This window comes from Theropithecus gelada, chromosome 20 (assembly GCF_003255815.1).
Source record: "Theropithecus gelada isolate Dixy chromosome 20, Tgel_1.0, whole genome shotgun sequence".
Lineage (NCBI taxonomy): Eukaryota > Metazoa > Chordata > Mammalia > Primates > Cercopithecidae > Theropithecus > Theropithecus gelada.
Window position 1 is genome coordinate 50,413,533 of NC_037688.1, and position 13,057 is coordinate 50,426,589.

The following is a 13,057-nucleotide window of genomic DNA, read 5'->3' on the forward strand; positions in this document are numbered from 1 at the left end:
AAAAAAAAAAAAAAAAAAAATTCATCATTTTTAACAAATGCTCAGAAGCGAGACTGGTTTCTTTCCTCTCTCTCTCTTCCTGTGGGTGAGTGCTGTGAAGATATGATTATTGCCCTGTCACTGCTTGGTGTCATGGCCTCAAGTCGTGCTCAGAAGCCAGCAGTTCCACCCACCATGGCTTGTGCACCATCAGCACAAATGGGAAAAGGTGTTGTGGAACCAATCACGAGATTCACACAGGTACTCCACACTCTGACTACGTCAGTGCCATTTGTGCTTTATGGTCAAGCAATGGGGTAAAAGAACATCATCTGTAGACTGGGCACAGTGGCTCAGGCCTGTAATCCCAGCACACTGGGAGGTCAAGGTGGGTGGATCACCTGAGGTCAGGAGTTCCAGACCGGCCTAGGCAACATAGTGAAACCCCGTCTTCACTAAAATACAAAAATGAGCCAGGCATGGTGGCACATGCCTATAATCCCAGCTACTTGGGAGGCTGAGGCAGGAGAACTGCTTAAGCCAGGAGACGGAAGCTGCAGTGAGCGGAGATCACTCCACTGCACTCCAGCCTGGGCAACAGAGGGATACTCCGTCTCAAAAAAAAACAGTCTCATCTGTGAATAGAAGCCGGGGACACAGGCCAAGTGGCAGGTCCAGGCTGTCTGTAGACTCATCCACTGTGAGGCAAAAGCACAACTCAGCAGCAGACACGTCAACTCCCTCTTTGGGCTTGCAGTCACATCTTGAATCCAGCAAGTTTCGATTGCATTGTGGACCGTGGCAGCACAGAGTGGCCAAGCCTGAGGCTGTGCTGCAGCCAGGGGCTTTGTCTCCCAGCTACTGTGTGGCCTCTCCAGCGTCTACAATGCAGCTTCTAAGAGCTTCAGTGACTCTTTAATTTATTGTCTGAAAAGCTGTAACAAACAACATTGGATCTTAAAGAGCTCATCATATTTATTTTTAAAATGTTCCTTTTTAAGTGTAAACTATTCCATGTAAATTAAAAAATCCCTTTTATCTTTTTTTTGAGACAGGCTCTTACTTTGTCACCCAGGCTGGAGGGCAGTGGCAAGATCTCTGCTCACTGCAGCTTTGATTTCCAAGGCTCAGGTAATCCTCCTACCTCAACCTCCTCAAGCAGCTAGGACTACAGCTGTGCAGCACCACGCCCGGTTGATTTCTGTATTTTTTGTAGAGACAGGGTTTCACTACGCTGCCCAGGTTGCTCTCGAACTCCTGGCTCAAGCGATCCACCCACCTTGGCCACCAAAGTGCTGAAATTACAGGTGTGATCCTGAACTAACTTACCATATTCTCATGTGGGCACAAGGAAAACTTCAGGATTTCAAAATAATGATTCAGTTGAAGGTAAAATTACAGAGGCTATAGCAGGTATAAATGAAGAGAAAGTAAGAGCTCAGTAGAAATATTGGACATTTATTAATCTCTAAAAATGCATCTGTTGGTGGGCGTGGTGGCTCATGCCTGAAATCCCAGCACTTTGAGAAGCCAAGATGGGCAGATCACTTGAGGTCAGGAGTTCGAGATCAGCCTGGCTAACATGGTGAAACTCTGTCTCTACTAAAAATACAAAAAGTAGCTGGACATGGTGGCGTGTGCCTGTAATTCCAGCTACTCAGGAGGCTGCGGCAGAACTGTTTGAACCCGGGAGGTGGAGGTTGTGTGAGCAGAGATCATGCTACTGCACTCCAGCCTAGGTGACAGAGCAAGACTCTGTCTCATTAAAAAAAAAAAAAAAGAAAAAAAAGAGCATATATTCATACCAAAAACTTATGATCCTAGAAAAGACCAAAAGCACACAGATTCTATTTTACAGCATGTGGTCACTGAAACACTCCACCATACACTCACAGAGAACGAGAGAAAAAAGACAAATAACTTCTTAGTATTGCAAAAAAAACTGCCCTGACCTCGAGAATTTGGTGGCCACACACACAATGCGAACCACTACTGTAAAGAGCGGGTGCTGGACGGACCTCCCAGCAGCCAGACAGATCCTGCAAGATCTCAGCAGTCATCAGCTTCCCAAAAGGGCCTAAAATCTGAAGGAAGGGCGAAAGGGGAAGAGAACCCTGAAGACAAAGGAAGCAGGCAGCAGAATGTGCATCCTGACTTGCCGCCAGCACCAGGCTAATGTACCCAGACGGACTCCAAGACCCTCTAAGAACAGCTCCAGGCAGAGGGGCCTTCTGGGAGTCACCAAAGGAGCTGAAACACACACACACCTGCAGACAGCGCCTCTCAGCTGGGCTCTGCAGAGAAAGCGCTCCTGGCCAAGTATATGGAGTGGCCACAGCAGCCCTTCGGGGGGACCCCAGCACATACAAACCTGGGAAGCTCCTTGCATAGCCGGGCACACACCTCCTTGCTGCTTGGAGCTGCGCAGCGCAGGACTGCTCAGATTGTTCCCATCAAAAGCCCTCCTCTCCGGCTCAGTACACATTAACATCCCTAGCAATCACACTGACTCACAACTAGCAAGTCACAGCCCCTAGCTGTAGACTGTTTCTGCCTGCCAGCATCTCTGCACAGGTTTTCTAGAGACAGGCGTGGCACACCGCACAGAGTCGTGGTCTTCCCCACTTGCTGGGGCGGCCCAGAGCTCAGCTCCTTCCTCTCATTCCTCTCCACAAGTCTCTCAAGTCACACGTGTCCTGTCCCTGCCTAGCCTGGCCCTCAACTCCCCCTTGCCTTATGCTTCCACTCCAGCATACCTTCCTGCAAAGCCCTCTCCCTACTGTCTTGGGCTCCTCCCTGCCCACACAAAAGGGACAAGCAGGTAAAAATATTAGAAGGGAAGCCCTTCTTACCAGATTAAGATGGAAAACATAAAATATAAATAGGGACAGGATGGACTTGGTAAGAATTTGCAGCTTCCATACAAAAACAGTATCAACAGACTGGAGAGAAACTGAAGAATGTTTGCAAAACATACAACAAGGAATAGTCTCCACACACATGGCTTTTAAAAATCCATGTTAAAAAGATGCACCAGTCTGGCCAACACAGGGAAAACCCATCTCTACCAAAAAATACAAGAATTGGCCAGGCGTGGTGGCTCAAGCCTGTAATCCCAGCACTTTGGGAGGCCGGATCACGAGGTCAGGAGATCGAGACCAGCCTGGCTAACACGGTGAAACCCCGTCTCTACTAAAAAAATACAAAAAACTAGCCGGGCGAGGTGGCGGGTGCCTGTAGTCCCAGCTACTTGGGAGGCTGAGGCAGCAGAATGGCGTAGACACAGGAGGCGGAGCTTGCAGTGAGCAGAGATCCGGCCACTGCACTCCAGCCTGGGCGACAGAGCAAGACTCCGTCTCAAAAAAAAAAACAAAAAAAACAAGAATTAACCGGGTGTGGTGGCTGGCGCCTGTAATCCCAGCTACTTGGGAGGTCGAGGCAGGAGAATTGCTTGAACCCAGGAAGCAGAGGTTGCAGTGAGCTGAGATAGCACCACTGCACTCCAGCCTGGGTGACAGAGTGACATTCTGTCTCAAAAAAGAGAAGCAAAACATACAAGAAAAAATAGTCAAAGGACACAAAGTACCTCAAAACAGAAACACAAACGGTCATGAACACAGGAGACATCTGCCTCAACAGGAATAAAACAGAAATTCACAAGTTTGTTTTTAGAGCATCAAAACACTCTCAGGCAGGCAAGAGCATTGGGAAAGGTAAATTCCTGGCCCCCAGGACAGATCCCCAGCCCTCTGAAAACATGCACACCCTTGAACACACACCGCCCCTGGCGCTCAGCTTAAAAGACATAAATGGACAAGCGAGGAAAGCTATGTGGAAAAGAGGGGCCACAACAGCGAACCTCAGAAACTCCCAAGTGGCCCAGTCCAGGCCGCATCTGTCCACACCATAGTGACTTCAGGCCACACCCAGCAGATCCAAATGCCCAGCAGAGGAGGGCAGCGCCCGGCAGTCACAACCCACTCACTCCCTGGGCCAGCTGCCTCCTAAGCACCTGTTTCCAACTGTGCACTTACAATGTGCTCCTTGGCCAAGCGTCCAAGGCTGCTGAGGGAGGCAGTGACAAGGCAAAGGCACCCACCATAAGCCCCTATGTGTTCACGCTGCAATTCTGCACAAAGCATTGCTTATGTCTATAAGGTCTTACCAAGGGTTTCCGCCAGCCTGCTTCTCCAGTAACAACCTCTTCTCATCTTCGGAAAACTGTAAGTCCAGTTCAAAGGAGTTCGAGTCCAAATCATGGATGTACTGCTCTATGTTGCTGCCTGACCTCTGGGGCAGGCCCACGTCCGAGGCTGACAAGGAGTGTGAGGAGGAGGACAAGGACAACTGCATGCAGCCAAACTGGCTCAGGAGATTGTCATACTGCAGAGAAGAAGGAAAAGTGAGAACCACACCTTCACTTGCCTCTACAGTCCTAAAACCCCAGCCCCTCCTGGCACTGCAGCTGTCAGGCCTTGGGAGCTCACACACAGCAAGGCGCAAGGCGACAGGGTGGGCAGCCCTGATTCTCCTCCGTGGGACACCTGGCCACAGAACCGAGGCCTCACTGGATCTTGCCCGGTCGGGCTCCTCTTCCCATGGGAATCAGGGCCACAGAAGGGCGAAGCCTCAGATTTCCTCTCCAGGAAGAGGGGACCTGGGCCCTTACCCTGCAGGCCCCGTGAATGCCAGTGCTGCCCCCGGAGGTGGGCGCTGGGATGCCTGCTGGGAAGAGAAGGAGCCCAAGGAGGCTTGGCAGCAGATCCATCGCATAGGCTGGCAGGCAGGGCCTCCGCGCAAGACCTCGTTGGGCCCCAGGGGTCTCAGGGGTCTGAGTCTGTAACAGATGCTACATATTGTGATTTGACTAAACACATTCAACTGTTTAAAAGACATTCCTTTTAATCTCAGCAAAGATAAACTGAACTTACGGTAGACAACACTGCCTGTTTCTCTGGGAAAATGACAAACTAGTGTCGACAGTGGAAACTCACTCACTCATAAACGTGCCAAGCAGACAGAGCCTGCGCACTAACACGTTCCTAGGGCTGCCAAGGCTAGAGAACCCCTGGGTGGGGGCAGCCACATCCCCGGCTGCAGGCCCCACATCTGAGCTCTGCTGAGGCCAACAACAAGGGAAAAGAAAAGGTGCCACCAGCAATGGCACCATCAGCAATGGCTGGGATAAGAGTACAGCATGCTCTTCCACATCCTCTGTGCCTTCAGACGCAGGCCCTGGCTGCTGCCCCACACAACCCTCCACACACGCAGCGTCCCCCATGTGCTCGCACTCCTACAGCTGCACAACAGCCCCGCCCCACAGCCCTGAAGCCTCTCACCCAGCTGGGCTGGAGCGAGGTGCTCGCCAAAGGGCAGGGTGGAAACACCCAGTGCTGCCGGCCCCTCCACAGGGCGCGGACCTGCCCAGCCTGCTCGTCTCCAACACTGTCCAATGGCAACACCGCCCCAGCACTTGCAGGACCTCAGGAGAGCAGGAGCCAACGAAGCACCTGCTCTCCTCCTGCCTTGACCCAAGGGTGGGTACCATGGCCAACCTCCCTGCTGAAGGGGACGTCCAGTGCCCATTCCCCATGAAGGAGGGGGTGCAGCCCCGCAGGGAGGGAGGAGGTACAGCCCTGAAGGCTCCTTCCATGCTTGACGCTGTTTGCCAAGACTCACTCACTGTCCCCATATGAGATCTGACCTGGGAGCTCCCTGCCTGGACCCACTCCAAGGCTTTCAAACCACACAGCTGTTCAGAGCTAAGGATGGGCCATCTAACAGTCGGCTGCCAGCACACGGAGCCGGACTTCACAGACAGCAACAGAACCCACGTATCAAGCAGCCCTAGCTCTCAGTAGGCCCAGGCACAGAGGCCTGCACAGGTACGCAACGTGTGCAAGCACACCCACCCCCACACTAAGAGAAGCTCTCCAGGCACTGAGACTGCAGACAACTAAAGCCTGTGCTGCTCCTTCAGAGCCCAGCTACCACCCTGGGAGGAACGGAGGACAGAGCCCACGGGATAACGGCCACCAGCCAGTCCCCAGCACAACCTCTGCAGCAATAGCAGGCCCAGCAGGGAGAGCACTGCAGCCCGGTGGCACCCGCCAGCCGTGACCAAAGACCATGTAGGAGCAGCTGGGGGGCACAGAGGGTGGAGGTGAGGGCCTTGGGGGGCACAGAGGGTAGAGGTGAGGGCCTTGGGGGGCACAGAGGGTGGAGGTGAGGGCCTCAGCAGGGGGCTAGGGCCTCGGGGCTCCCAGCCCTCTGCATACAGGAAAGCTACAAGTGGCCACGTCAGGCAGCACAGACTGCCCCCCAGGCCTGGCTCCCCTAGACTTTGGGTTCAAAGGATGTCGGGAGGATGAGGGGCGTTACGGGGCATTGGGAAACTTCATCTCCAGGAGGGGACACTAGCAGAAGTTTAGCTGTGGATGACTTTTAGATAAAATCTAGAATTCCCAGCTAGGTGCAGTAGCTCATGCCTAAGACCCCAGCAGTTTTGGAGGCCGAGGCGGGTAGATCACTTGAGGTCAGGAGATTGACACCAGCCTGGCCAACATGGCGAAACCCTGTCTCTACTAAAAATACAAAAATTAGCCAGGCATGGTGGCACACACCTGCAGTTCCCACTATTTGGGAGGGTGAGACAGGAGAATCGCTTGAACACAGAGTGGCAGAGGTGGCAGTGAGCTGAGATCGTGCCACTACACTCCAGCCTGAGCGACAGACCAAGACCCTGTCTCAAAACAAATAAATAAATAAAATCTAGACTTCTTCATTCATGGAAAGTGGAACTCCGTACATGGTGCCAGTTAGAATAAGCCACAGTGACAGAAGTCAAACCAGAAAAATGGATCTCATGATAACAACACTTAAGTATGAGGGGTCATGGTGGAGGTGGCAAGAGGAACTCAGAGGAAACAAGGTTGAAAGTAGGCGACATGCCTGCCTCTCACAACACCCTCGGTCCCTTGGGCATATGGTCCATTTTCTCTACAAGAAGCTTAAAGAGCAAAGTGTGCTGACGACCCCATGGCTGTGGTCAAGTTGGGAGACCAGCAGCCTCAGAGCCTACTCAGCACTGACGCAGACGGCGCCAGTGTCCCTGCCAACGCCACGTCCCAAAAGTTCAAGCACGTGACACTCAGGGGTTTCTGTGGAAAGACAGGCAGTGTTCTGGAACATCTTGGACGCACAGCTGTACAAGCACCAAGCCAAGCGCAGATGCGACAGGCCGGGCAGGAGGTCCCGTACCTGGGACCCCAGGGCCAGTGCCGGGGTGCTCAGTATCCGGTTCTAGCAGCACCCTCTGGGTGGAAACTCACTAGACTGCCCCCAGCCATGGAAATGAGGAAAACACGAGCCACCCAGCACCTCACTCGCCACTGCCTCATGGCAGCAAAGACTACAGCCACCAACAGGCCTGCCGCCATGGCACAGACACCCTCCCCTTTCGCCTGCAAATCACACGTGGGTCTGGCGCACAGGCATGAAGCCCAGTGCACGGAGGACCCAGTGCCACCCACCTCACCCGCCATCCTGGCCAGCTTACATTGCCATAGCAGTCCTCGTCGTCTTCTGACATGGCCGGCAGGTAAGCGGTGAGCTTCGGAGGCGTCTGCTGGTGCAGGTTCTCCCACGTGACAGACTCGAAGAATGGGTGTGCTTTAAGAGGTCCGTACCCTTCCATTTCCTCACAGCCTAACCGCTTTGTGGCATCTAAAACCTTAAGTAACAATCAAGACTAGTCACTGCCAGGGTGAAAACGCGATTCTGACCAAAGAAACCCAAACCTGGTGGCCAAGCATGGTGGCTCACGCCTCGAATCCCAGCACTTTGGGAGGCTGAGGCAGGCGGATCACCTGAGGTCAGGAGTTTGAGACCAGCCTAGCCAACATGGTGACAACCCGTCTCTACTACAAATATAAAAATCAGCTGGGTGTGGTGGCGCGCACCTATAATCCCAGCCGCTCGGGAGGCTGAGGCAGGACAATCGCTGGAACGCGGGAGGAAGAATTTGCAGTGAGCTAAGATCGTACCGTTGCACTCCTGCCTGTGTGACAAGAGCAAAACTCCATCTCCAAAAAAAATTAATTTATCTCATCTCATTATAAGTCCCTTTCTTTTTTTTTTGAGACGGAGTCTGCTCTGTCGCCCGGGCTGGAGTGCAGTGGCACAATCTCGGCTCACTGCAAGCTCTGCCTCCCGGGTTCACGCCATTCTCCTGCCTCAGCCTCCCGAGTACCTGGGACTACAGGCACCTGCCACCACTCCCAGCTAATTTTTCGTATTTTTAGTAGAGACGGGGTTTCACTGTGTTGGACAGGATGGTCTTGATCTCCTGACCTTGTGATCTGCCTGCCTCAGCCTCCCAAAGTGCTAGGATTACAGGCGTGAGCCACCGCGCCCGGCCTATAAGTCCCTTTCAATTACCAAGTGCCTAATTCTTGATAGGAAACTACTGTAGCAGGAATAATAAAAGGAACTAAAATTAAAAAAAAAAAAGGAAATGACTGTACCATTGAGCATTTGCTCATCAATGCTGCACAGCATGTTAAGTTACTGGTGCTGGAGCGTCCAGGATTATGACAGCACAAGTGGCTGCAGACCCTAGTTCGTGACATCTGTACATTTCAGCTTTAGAGTCAGCTACATGAAAATTTTAAAGACCAGCCCAGGTAAAACAGAGAAGAGAGGTTAGTCTGGGAAAGGTACATCAGTTTATATTCTAGAAACAGAAGTTTTCTGACCTTCCTGTGCCTTTGGCCCTAGACATCCCTCCTCACCACGACTCTGGGAGCAGGGTCAGTCCTGCCCCTGCAGGTGGCCCCAGGATCGCTAGGCTCCACAGCCACTGGCTTCTCCCAACCTGTCTCACCTCTTTCCCCTGGGGCTGAGGTGTGGGATTGATCAGTCCCTGGAGGAGACAGCTCTACAGCCTTCCAGGGTCCCAGCAACACCCACTCCACAACCGCAGGAGTGTGCTGGTCCCAGTGATGATTCGCTCTCTTTGCTAATTACTCAATTTTTCTTGTTTTAGGATTTTTAACTATACACTGTAAAAGAATCCTTGCTGTTGTTCATTGTATTTTGAGACTGAGATTCCTTTCCACCTGTGCGAGAAAAGGAGCCGAGCCTTAAGAGGCAGCGCAGGATCCCAGGGCCTGCCTCCCCATCCAGTTGCTCTGTGGGGGATGGAGGGGGCAGCAGGGGAACAGTACCCAGTACTCTCCAGCAGATACTGAGAAGTGAAAATAAGTACTCAAAAGGTTTGGGTGTTTTTTTTTTTTTTTTTTTTTTTTCTTTTGAGACAGTCTTGCTTTGTCGCCCAGGCTGGAGTGCAGTGGCGTGATCTCAACTCACTGCAACCTCTGCCTCCCGGGTTCACGCCATTCTCCTGCCTCAGCCTCCCAAAGTGCTGGGGTTACAGGCGTGAGCCACTGCGCCTGGCGACACGAGATGTAATTATCTATGCTCACTATTAACCCTAAAAACACCATTTTTTGTGAACACAGGAACCTCCAGGAAAGCCACTCAGAGAGCAGTTTCAGAGGACTCACGGTGTCCCAGATCCCCTTTCCAAAAGGAAATTCACAATATTTACCAAAAGTTTCTCCACGAGGTCTCTTGCCTTAGGGAAGAATTTTTCTGGAAAGTCATATTCCAACTTAATGATCTTCTGAAATATAAGATACTCATTTCTGTAAAAAATTTAAAAAAAAAGTCATCCTAGGCAGGATCCCAGAAGCCTCCACAGGCAGGGATGAGCGCCCCGGCCTCGCAGCGCTGCAAACACACCCCGGCCCTGCATGCCAAGCGCCCCCACCTGGGCACGGCACTAAGTGCTGCCCTCCCCCACCCACCTCGATGCCGGAGGGACTGCCGACCGGTGGGGTGCACCCCAACAGGCTCCAAGGCCCAGGAAACGCTGTCTCCTTACCCAGCTCGGAATGGTGGGAGTCCTGCCACAAGCTGGTATATTATGCATCCAAGAGCCCAAAGGTCTGAACTTTAAGGTAAGGGGAAAACAAAGGAAAAAAGACATGTGTAAAATATAGGTGACAAGGCCAGCTCAATTTCCACTCTGTCCACATGGCCCCAGTTTCACCTCTAATGCAATTCTGTCCTTTAAGACCAGTGAGGTGTGAGGGTGGGGAACCCGCCCTCTGGAGAAGCCTCCCAGCGGCCTGGGCCCCGAGGGTCTGCATGCGGCAGGCACCGGTGGTCACTCAGCTGTCCCCAAAGCTTCGCCATTTCCAACAGGGCTTACTAACGTCCACACACACCTGTCATCCTGAAGCAGAGCAGAGCTCACTCCTGGCACCACGTGGCTACAGACCAGGCAGGGGGCAGGATGGGTCAGAATGGGGCTGACCCTGTTCCAGTAAGACAACCAAGAAAGCTGAAGGAAGCACCCTCCCATCAGTGCCGGTAGAGGGCTTGCCAGGGACAGGAAAGTGCAGCACAGGCGAAATGAATGACCGTAACATTCACACTTGACTTTCTTTAGAGTTTAGTTAAAATGGGGAGCAACAAAAGAAAACAGGCAGCAGAGCCTCCACCTTTCAGTGTGGAAGCAACAGAGAGAAGAGGGGTGCTGGGGGCAGGGCTGTGCCTGGACCTTCACGAGGTCCTCTCCAGAGCATGGAATTCAAGCAGAAAGGGATTGTGGGGTAGTTTTTCACCTCTGTGAATTATCGAATGTTTTATCAGAAACAATTACTTTGCAATTTATATTTTTAAAATACAATACAAAAATAAAAGGGGAAGCCAGTATTGCACTTCCGGAAAGCACGTGTACCAAGGGTGTATCAAATAAACGTTCAGTTAGACCAAGTCATGCCACTTCCTGAAATCCAAACCGAGGAATTCAGGGCGGCCCCTCACTCAGTCCAGCAGACCCTGTCTCGCCCACTACAGGGACAACTAGAGGGACACCCTCACCCCAACCCCAAGCAAAGAGACCTCCTCTGCCCGTGCAGGTTGGGTGGCGGGTCAGAAACACGCCAGTGTGTGAATGAATGGAAACCTCTTCAACGCACGACAGCAGAGACAGGTCCATGAACCACAATCTTCATGTGACAGAAAACCATACACTGATAAAGACACACACCAGTCATTCAAATGACAGGGGGAAGCGCCCGTTATATAATCACGTAGGGCTCAAAACCACCTGCCCAATGTGACTCAAATGGCATAAAAGCCACTTAAACAACTATAAACTGCATAGAAAAAACTGACTGAAAAGCCATACACCTGTACGCCCAATTATTATCTGTGACTATAAGTGGGTCTGGAGACTTATTTTCTAAGAACTCTTCATAATTAATTTCTCTTTTTCTTTCTTTCTTTCTTTTTTTTGTTTTTGAGACACGGTCTTACTCTGTCACCTAGGCTGGAATGCAGTGCCGCAATCTCAGCTCACTGCCACCTCTGCCTCCGCCTCAGCCTCCTGAGTATCAGGGTCTACAGGTGCTCACCATCAGGCCCGGCTAATTTTTCTTATATTTAGTAGAGAGAGGGTCTTGCCATGTTGGCCATGCTGGTCTCGAACTCCTGGCCTCAAGCGATGTGTCATCCTCAACCTCCCAAAGTAATGGGATTACAGACATGAGCCACCACGCCCGGCCTCTTTCAAATCCTTCTTTTTTTTATTTTTTTTTTGAGACCAAGTCACACTGTTTCCCAGACTGGAGTGCAGTGGTGCGATCTCCGCTGACTACAAGCTCCACCTCTCAGGTTCACGCCATTCTCCTGCCTCAGCCTCCCGAGTAGCTGGTACTACTGGCTCCCGCCACCACGCCCTGCTACTTTTTTGTATCTTTAGTAGAGATGGGTTTTCACTGTGTTAGCCAGGATGGTCTCTATCTCCTGACCTTGTGATCCCCCCGCCTTGGCCTCCCAAAGTGCTGGGATCACAAGTGTGAGCCACCGCGCTGAGCCTGAACTCTTTATAATAAACGTTCCTAACAATGTTTAATATCACATGATTAAAAAATTCAAAAGCAGAAAAAGAGATGCAGAAATGCCTTCCTCATAATCCTATTCCCTCACCCGATAGACAGCTACCATCATCCGTGCAGTGTCTATCCCTCCAGAGAACCTGAACGTGCAAATGAGAAAACGTGAATACACATTCCTCCTTTTTCCCACAGGGCAGGATCCCATGTGTATATTTGTAGAGCTTGGAGATCTTTCTGGACCAACGCTAAAGTGGCCTTCCACCCTGAAGGTAAAATCTACAAACAAGGAAACGCTAGCTCTTAGGTGGTGACCACACGCACTTTGAAAGCCGGGTACGTCGCGCCCCCACCCGTGGGAGGGACTGTCCTCTGCATCGCAGGATGCTGAGCAGCTCATCCTCCCCTCCCCCGCTGGGTGCCAGCCCTACCCCTGCCCCAGCTGTGACAACTAAAACTGTCCAGACAGGGCCAAGTGTTCCCAGGGGAGCAGAATCACTCCAGTTGGGAAGCTCTGACCTAAAGCAGTCTCTGGCCACGCTAAGAACTCAGTATCCGGCCGGCCGCCATGTCTCACGCCTGTAATCCCAGCACTTTGGGAAGCCGAGATGGGAGGATCACCTGAGCCCAGGAGTTCAAGACGAGACTGGGCAACACAGCAAGAACCCATCTCTATTTTAAAGAATAACTGAATAATAATAAAAAGAGAACTCAGTATCTGCTGGTTGAAAAAAGTTAAAAGAACAACACCGAAAAAGCCTGGAGGCGGCCAGGACGCTGAGTGAGTGCTCAGAACCCTTCCACCCACCCACCACGTTTGTGCCATGGCCCCACCTCCCACAGTTTTTCCTGAGGCTGTCAAGCTCAGACATCCAGAACTGCCGTCCCCAGAATCATTCATTCTCTGAGAGTGGCTCACTTCACTCCAGGAAGGTGGCCCCTTGTAACCTGGCGGAGCAGGAGAGCGGCAGCGTGGGACTCCTGTGGTCCTGTCAACTCACGAGGGCACCAGCAGCCGAAGCTGACTCCAGCCCTCAGCAGCACTTGACTGGCCCGAGGCAGGAGGAACCCCGGCCCCACCCTGATTCCACACAACTGCTCCCTAGACTTGA

The 13,057-nt window shown here is 52.0% G+C and overlaps 1 protein-coding gene across 1 annotated transcript in view; it reads right to left on the reverse strand.

The window, feature by feature from the left end:
- PDPK1 (3-phosphoinositide dependent protein kinase 1) overlaps nt 1-10,255 on the reverse strand; it is an 18,654-nt gene extending 8,399 nt beyond the window's left edge. Inside the window, exons 1-4 of the mRNA XM_025370967.1 lie at nt 9,926-10,255; nt 9,590-9,686; nt 7,538-7,711; nt 4,145-4,362 (exon numbers count right to left, since the gene is read on the reverse strand). Coding sequence (XP_025226752.1) covers nt 4,145-4,362; nt 7,538-7,675 — 356 coding nt within the window. The 5' untranslated portion in view covers nt 7,676-7,711; nt 9,590-9,686; nt 9,926-10,255. The remainder of the gene's footprint in view (nt 1-4,144; nt 4,363-7,537; nt 7,712-9,589; nt 9,687-9,925) is intronic.
- Nucleotides 10,256-13,057: the final 2,802 nt, after the last annotated feature.